Genomic DNA, 7,500 nt, shown 5'->3' with positions numbered 1-7,500 from the left:
GGCTTCATTCTTTGTAGGTTTTCTATAAAGATCCCCAAAATGTGTTTTCCATGTATCACCATTTTGAATTGATTGTTCATTTTTATGTTTCTTGGTAAATAAGTTCCAGTTTTCCCAGAATTTATTTGATCCCAGAGACTCTTCAATTAATTCTAGTTGGTTTTGTAAATATTGGTCTTTTTTTGTTCTCAGTGTTTTTTTATATTGCTTTAAAGTGTCACAGTAACTAAGGCGTAACTCCTGACTCTCTGGATTCCTGTGTTTTTGGTTGGAGATATTTCTTAGTGTCTTCCTAATGGATTTACAGTCTAAATCAAACCACCTTTCCCTGTTTGTTTTCTTTTGTTGTTTTGTTTTGCATTTTAAGTTTGAGGATGAGGCCAAATGATCAAATATGTGGTTAATGTGTGCCAGACAGCACTCTACACCTTCAGTATTCTGAGGGTAAGTCTGGGACAAGAAGGAGTCTAGAAGAGACTGTGTTGACTCACTGACCATAGCATTCTGGTACTGCTCCGGACTGTTTGGGGCCCATCTGTATTTCCTCTTTATGTTATACAGATTACAGGACTGAGAACATATATTACCTGTGTCTGCCCTTTTTAGATATAAAGTGATCTGGGAGTGATCTGATAGAGGTGATTGTTCTTTTACTGTGAAGGCTCTCAAAGAGTTTAGGTCTAAATCTGTTATAGCATAGTCAACGGTGCTGCTTCCAAGTCTTGAACAATACGTATACCGTCCAAAAGAATCCCCTCGCAGCCTTCCATTGACAATGTACAGGCCCAACGCTCTACAAATCTGCAGCACTTGTTTTCCACTCTTGTTTGTGATTTTATCATAGTTATTCCTGTTGGTAAGGTTAGGAAAAAGAAGGTTATCTCCAGTGATGTAACTGTCACCTTCAGTACTAGTAAAGTCTACCTCCTCACCAGTCCTAGAATTTAGATCTCCCATGATCAGCACAGATCCCTGGGCCTGGAAATGACTGATCTCTTCTTCTATGATGGAGAAAATCTCCTCACTGAAATATGGAGACTCTATTGGGGGATTATAAATTGCGCATAGAAAAATGCTTTTCTCGCTGGAAATTATATCTTTTTGTATTTTTAACCAAATGTGATTTTTCCCTTTCTTCTTTATTTCTATAGAGTCAGCTAGTTGTGACTTATACCAGATCAACATCCCCCCAGAGTCTCTGCCCTGGGTGACTCCATTTAGTTTAGTTGATGGGACTATAATCTCTCTATAGTTAGGAGGGCACCCAGTAGGGACATCTCCTTTGCACCAAGTCTCCTGCAAAATAACAATATCAACACCAGTAACCTTGTCTAAAAATTCAAGATTTCTGCTTTTTAAACCAAATAAATAAGAATTTAAACCCTGAATATTCCAAACTGATATGCTAAACGATTGTATCATTGACACTGTAACAAATTGACATTTTAAGTTGAGAAGAAAGAAGTAACAGTTTAGAACATGACATATTTACAATGTAACTTGGCATGTAGCCTAGATATGTTTTTTTTTTTTTTTTTTTTTTTACTTCATGAACAAGCATTACCTGCTTAATGACCACTGCCGCTGGTTGTGGCCCATTAGATGAGAGCATAAAGTGCTCAGCATGTCCTGGATGGTTCTCAGTTCGCTGTGGGCGGGGCCTGCTGCTCCTCGGACCACATCAGCATAGGACAGTCCGCCTGGCTGCTGCTGCTGCTGCTGCTGCTGCTGTGGAGGTGGTGGTACGACATGTCTTGGAGGTGGTGAGGTCCTGGGTCTGGGTGCAGACTGGTTTTCATCCATACGACTGATGTTGTCCTGACGTCTGTGCTGTGGTGGTGGTTGTAGGTGCTGCTGCTTGGGCCTGTGTTGGAAGGCTCTCCTCGGCATGCTGTTGGCTGGTCTCTCTGTTGTTTGAGTGTTCGAGACTCCCATGTTGCTCCTCCTGTTGGGTGTTGATCGTCGATTTAGTGTGACATCTTTCAGTGTCTTGGTAAACAGTGGAACTGCTTCTTTGTGGAGGTGAACCGGGTCATAAAGATCGTCCACCGTTATATAGGGGTAGTGGGCAACGTGGACATTTGGCCACATTTCACAGTCTCTGGAGATGCTGACATTCACTTTTTGTATCATCTGTGGGTGGAAATCCTTCCTTGGTAACAGGGTGGACATCACTATCTTAGAGTTGGGGAAGGTGTGACATGCCTTCTCGGCGACAGCTCTAAGAGACAGGGCCACTCTCTCCTGTTGCGCTCTAAGGTCATTCGTACCTGTGTGGATTAGGATATGGCTTGGGGATCCAAGGCGAGTCTCAGATAGCATACCCATTGCTGCCTCTGTGTTTGGACAGCGGAACTTTACCACATTGTGCCTGGGGAAAAGCCTTTTCTCATCAATGAATTTTCCATTTGAATCGATTAGTATCACAATGTCTACTTTTGCAGTGGGGCCGTCTGGTCTGATGGGCCCATCTGGCTGTGTGTGGCTACTGGACTCTTCTCTCTCTGGTAGAGAGAGGTTATCTGGTCTGATGGGCCCATCTGGCTGTGTTTGGCTACTGGACTCTTCTCTCTCTGGTAGAGAGACGTTATCATCCTGCTGTCGGTCATGGGTGCTCACTGCTGTGTGTGGACTATGGTCAGTCCTGTGTGGCTCAGACTCAGTGAGAGAAGTCATTCGTTCCTTCAGACCGTCCAGTGTTCTGTCCCTCTCCTTAAGTTCTTCTGCCAGAGCAACAAGTTGAACATTATGGCTCTCTTTCTCCAGCTGTAGTTCTCCCAGATGGTCTTTCAGAGCGGCTATTTCTCTTCTGTGGTTGTCACTCTCATGGTTTAGCTCTTTCACCTGTTCTGACAGTGCAGTGAGCTCTCTCCTCTGGCTCTCTTTCTCTTCTCTCTGTCTCTCTAGCTGTTCTTTCAGAGTGAACAGATCTTTGTTGTGCTGTTCTCTGTTTTGCGTTAATTGTTTTTTCCAGGTTGCATGTACACTTTCTTGCTCTTTTCTCGTTTGTTCCATTTCCTCTTGTTGTAAGAGTCCAGCTGAGTCTTTATCTTTATGATTCTGATTCAGGACCATTTCTTTGAGCTGCACCATTTCTAACTGCGTGAAGTGTTCCTTAAGTTCTGTGATGGAGGTCTGATGTGGAGGGCTCAGGGTCTGCTCTGTGTCATCAGGGTGCTCCTCCTCATTTGGTGTGCTGTCTGTGTTACTGGCACATGGCTGGAGTTCCCTAGGGGAGGTGTCTTCACTCTCAACCATAGATTTATGTGCCTGGAAACTGTTCTGGAAAGTTTTGAAGTGCCCCTGCACCATGACTTTACCACTTTTATAAACATTGACAGTTGTCATGATGCCGTCAGAGTCCTCTGGGTCCCTGATCTTTAACTGCCAGCATTCCTTGTTGCCCTTTTTTACCACTGAAGGGTGATGGTTGATAATGGCTCTGTGCCAGCTTTCAGGTCTGTCAGTATAGAAGATGAGATTGCAAATTACTCCATTTTTAAAAAGATCAGCAAAGAGGGTTTCTGGTTGCCTCTTAAGAAGCTCCATTTTGAACGTGCCTCTCTCTGTGTCATTTTTTATTTCTGGTGGGTAGTGTATGTTAATTATATCACTCATGTTCTGCTCTGGACATGTGAAACAAAGAGCCTGCTTTCCAACTGCTACTGTTAGCACCCACTGTTAGCTGTCACTCTTATCTTACAATTATTTCAGCTGCAACTATTAGCTTCCAAAGTCCACAGTTAGTTTCATATAGTTTCAACTGTTATTGTTAGCACTCCTTGTTAGCTTCCAATTGTCACACTTAGCTGCTTCTGGGTCCGCTGTTAGCTGTTAGCATCCACTGTTATCTTCCAAACTCCACAGTTAGCTGGTAGCATCCACTGTTATCTTCGGTTAGCTGGTAGCATCCACTGTTATCCAAAGTCCACAGTTAGCTGTTAGCATCCACTGTTAGCCCTCAAAGTCCACAGTTAGCTGGTAGCATCCACTGTTATCTTCAGTTAGCTGGTAGCATCCACTGTTATCCAAAGTCCACAGTTAGCTGTTAGCATCCACTGTTAGCCCTCAAAGTCCACAGTTAGTTGTTAGCATACAATTTTAGCCTTCAATGTCCACAGTTAGCTGCTAGCATCCAATGTTAGCTTCAAGGTCCGTTTTTTGTTAAACTGCAGCTGCTAGCATCCACTTTTTTTTCTTTCTTTTTTTTTTCTCTCTCTCTTTCTGTTGAGCTTGTCTTTACATTGTTCTAACTTTTACTTAATTCTTCTCAACTCAAAATGACAAAATAAGTACAAATCTAGGAGCTCATGTAGAACATGTCTCTCTCTCTCTCTCTCTCTCCCTCTCTCTCTCTCTCCCCCTCTCACTCTCCCTCTCTCTCTCTCTCTCGCACTTTTTTTTCTTGTTACTGATTTAATGCCATGCAATCAACTTGTCAGTCAATTCTTGGAGTTTGGTATTTTTTGCTTGAGGCACAAGGTCAGCCATAGTCGGCGCCCCTGGAGCAATTAGGGGTTAAGTGCTTTCTCAAGGGCACAAGCAAGCTCCCTCCTGCTAGGCGGCCTCTCTAACTTCTAGGCTACCCCCCCTCTCTCCCTCTCTATAATAATAATAATAATAATTCATTGAATTTATATAGCACTTTTCCGAGGCTCAAAGACGCTGACAATATAGGGGATACGGAAAACACAAAAACAACAAGTAACATGGAACAGAGAGTCAGCGAACGGGAGGGGGGAGGGGGGGGGGGGGGTGGTAGGGACAGGGGAGGTGGTTAGGGGTAGGGGAGGCTGTATGCATATCACGGGGGTGGCAGGGTTAGAGGAGATGGGTAGGGGTAGGGGAGGTTGTATGCGTGTCAAGGGGGGGGGGGGGGGGGGGGGGCGGGGGCGTCGGGATGGGGGAGATGGCTAGGGGTAGGGGAGGCTGTAGGCATGGGAGAACAGGTAGGTTTTGAGGTGGGATTTAAAAGTGAGGAGTGAGGGTGAGTCTCTGAGTGGTTGGGGGAGAGAGTTCCAGAGGCGGGGTGCAGCTCTATCTCTCTGTATCTCTCTTGCTCTCTCTCTCTCTCTCCTTCTCTCTCTCTCTCTCCTTCTCTCTCTCTCATTTAAGTTCAAAGGGTTTTACCCTGGGAAACAACCATTTACATTACAAAAAAAATGAAATAACCAATAAAAATGTAACAGTAAAAATTACACACAAGAGTTCTAAAACAATAGTAAACGTAAAAGGGTCACAGACACAGACACAGCTTGTTAGTGAGAGTCAGTCACAGTGGTTCTAGAACACAGTGAACAACACACTTGCCCCTGGCAAAGATTATTTTTTTTCTTATGATGACTGGTGATTCACTTACTGAGACAAATGTATCTGTTATGTTATTATTTCCTAAGTCGTTTTGGATAAAGGCGTCTGCTAAATGTCTGAGATGTAAATGCATGTGAAGTGTAATGTATTATGCCACTGTGTGCTCTGTTTAGGGCCTGACAGCGTTCCAGATTGCTTTGTGTTTGGTTGATTCTTTCCAAAGTAATTATCTTTTTGCTTTCTCATGATTTAGTTGGTCTGTTTGTGTTGCTGTTCTGGGACTGTGGTGTCTGTTTAATGTCTATCTCTCTCTCTTTCTCTCTCCCTCTCTCTCTCTCCCCCCCCCTTTCTCTTCCTCTCTCTCCCTCTCTCTCTCCCTCTCTCTCCCCCTCTATCTCTCTCTCTCTATCTCTCTTTGTCTCTCTCTCTCTTTCTCTCTCCCTCTATCTCTCTCTTTCTCTCTCTCTCTCTCTCTCCTTCTCTCCCGCCCTCTCTCTCTCTCTCTCTCTTTCTCTCTCTCTCCCTCTCCCCCCCTCTCTCTCTACCCTCTCTCTCTTTCTCTGTCTCCATCTATGTGCGTGTGTGTGTGTGTGTGTGTGTGTGCGTGTGCGTGTGTGCGTGTGTGTGTGTGTGTGTGTGTGTGCAGGCCCAGGTGCTGGCCATGGCGGGGCGTTCTAAGGAGGCAGAGAAGATGACCCAGGGCATCCTGGCCCGGCAGGCCGGCTGTGTGGAGTGTTACCGCCTCCTGTCTGCCATCTACAGCAAGAGAGGCAACTACACCAAGGTCAGTGTGTGTGTGTCTGTGTGTGTGCCAGTGTGTGTGTGTGTGTGCGTGCATGTGTGTGTGCATGTGTGTGTGTGTGTGTGTGTGTGAGCTGTGTGGGGGTGGGAGTAAGAGTGAGTGAGTGATTGAATGCGAGTGTGTGTGTGTGTGTGTGTGTGTGTGTGTGTGTGTGTGTGTGTGTGTGTGTGTGTGTGTGTTTATGTGGGAGTGTTTGTGTCGAGAGAGAAATAAAGTTAAATAAATCCAAAGCTAAAACATCGCTCAAGGTGCAAGATCACGCTGCACAGGTTGTGCAGGGAACCTTGGTTGCCATGGAAACACTTCACCTCTTGAATCGATCACCTCAGCTTGTCAAAGGCTCTACCCACCTGTTCCCTCTCTCCTCCCTCCCTCCCTCCTCCTTTCCCACTTGGTCCACGTGTTCTCTTCCTCCTACACACTCACATTATCTCACTTCTTATTATTCCTCTCCCCTGTGCATCCCTCCCTCCATCTCTCCCTCCCATCCCTCCCTCCATCTCTCCCTCCCATCCCTCCCTCCATCTCTCCCTCCCATCCCTCCCTCCATCTCTCCCTCCCATCCCTCCCTCCATCTCTCCCTCCCATCCCTCCCTCCATCTCTCCCTCCCATCTCTCCCTCCATCTCTCCCTCCCATCCCTCCCTCCATCTCTCCCTCCCATCCCTCCATCTCTCCCTCCCTCCCCCATCTCTTCCCCCATCCCTCCCTCCATCTCTTCCTCCCTCACTCTCTCCCTCCATCTCTCCCTCCGATCCCTCCCATCCATCTCTCCCTACCTTGCTCTCTCCCTGTATCTCTCCCTCCCTTGCTCCCATCCCTCCATCTCTCCCTCCCTCCATCTCTCCCTTGCTCTCTCCCATCCCTCCCTCCGTCCCTCCCTCCATGACCCAATCCCAATCCACCCCTTGGCCCTACATTTTAGCCCTACCCCTCTGTTTTGCTCGTTCACATGTAGGGTAGGGGTGTCCTAATTGGGTAGGGCCAAGTGGTAGGGCTGCATAGCTCTTCAAACTGAGTTTTTTCAGATGCCCACTCATTTACATTTACATTTTTGGCATTTAGCCATTTGGCATTAACTCCAAACGGAGTTACAAACACAAAAGTGCCAGAATGCCTTGCGAATCATCGGCAAGATAGTGGCAAAACGCACAAGCAACGAGGAAGCCAACCACAAATGTAATGATTTTGTACGTTAATAAAGATTTAGAAAATGATGATAACCATCTCATCACATCTTATGTCATTTCAATGTATTATAGACCTTTTCTTCACTAGTAAAAATAGTAAAAATCGCTAGTATGCCGACGTCTAGCTATCTATCTAATGTTACAGTTGTTATCTAATGTTATCTAATGTTATGTCTTAAGGCTGATTTGTGCGTGACTG

At 45.7% G+C, this 7,500-nt stretch overlaps 1 protein-coding gene across 1 annotated transcript in view; it reads left to right on the top strand.

The window, feature by feature from the left end:
• The window catches only part of tmtc1 (transmembrane O-mannosyltransferase targeting cadherins 1), a gene marked incomplete at both ends in the record, with an annotated part of 97,406 nt that overhangs the window by 80,249 nt on the left and 9,657 nt on the right, over window positions 1-7,500 (top strand). The window contains 1 exon segment of the mRNA XM_080550770.1: window positions 5,957-6,094. Coding sequence (XP_080406896.1) covers window positions 5,957-6,094 — 138 coding nt within the window.

The sequence above is a fragment of the Nansenia antarctica genome (genome assembly GCF_963989245.1).
Source record: "Nansenia antarctica genome assembly, contig: SUPER_8_unloc_2, whole genome shotgun sequence".
NCBI lineage: Eukaryota > Metazoa > Chordata > Actinopteri > Argentiniformes > Microstomatidae > Nansenia > Nansenia antarctica.
This window is presented reverse-complemented; position numbering and strand designations above follow the sequence as displayed.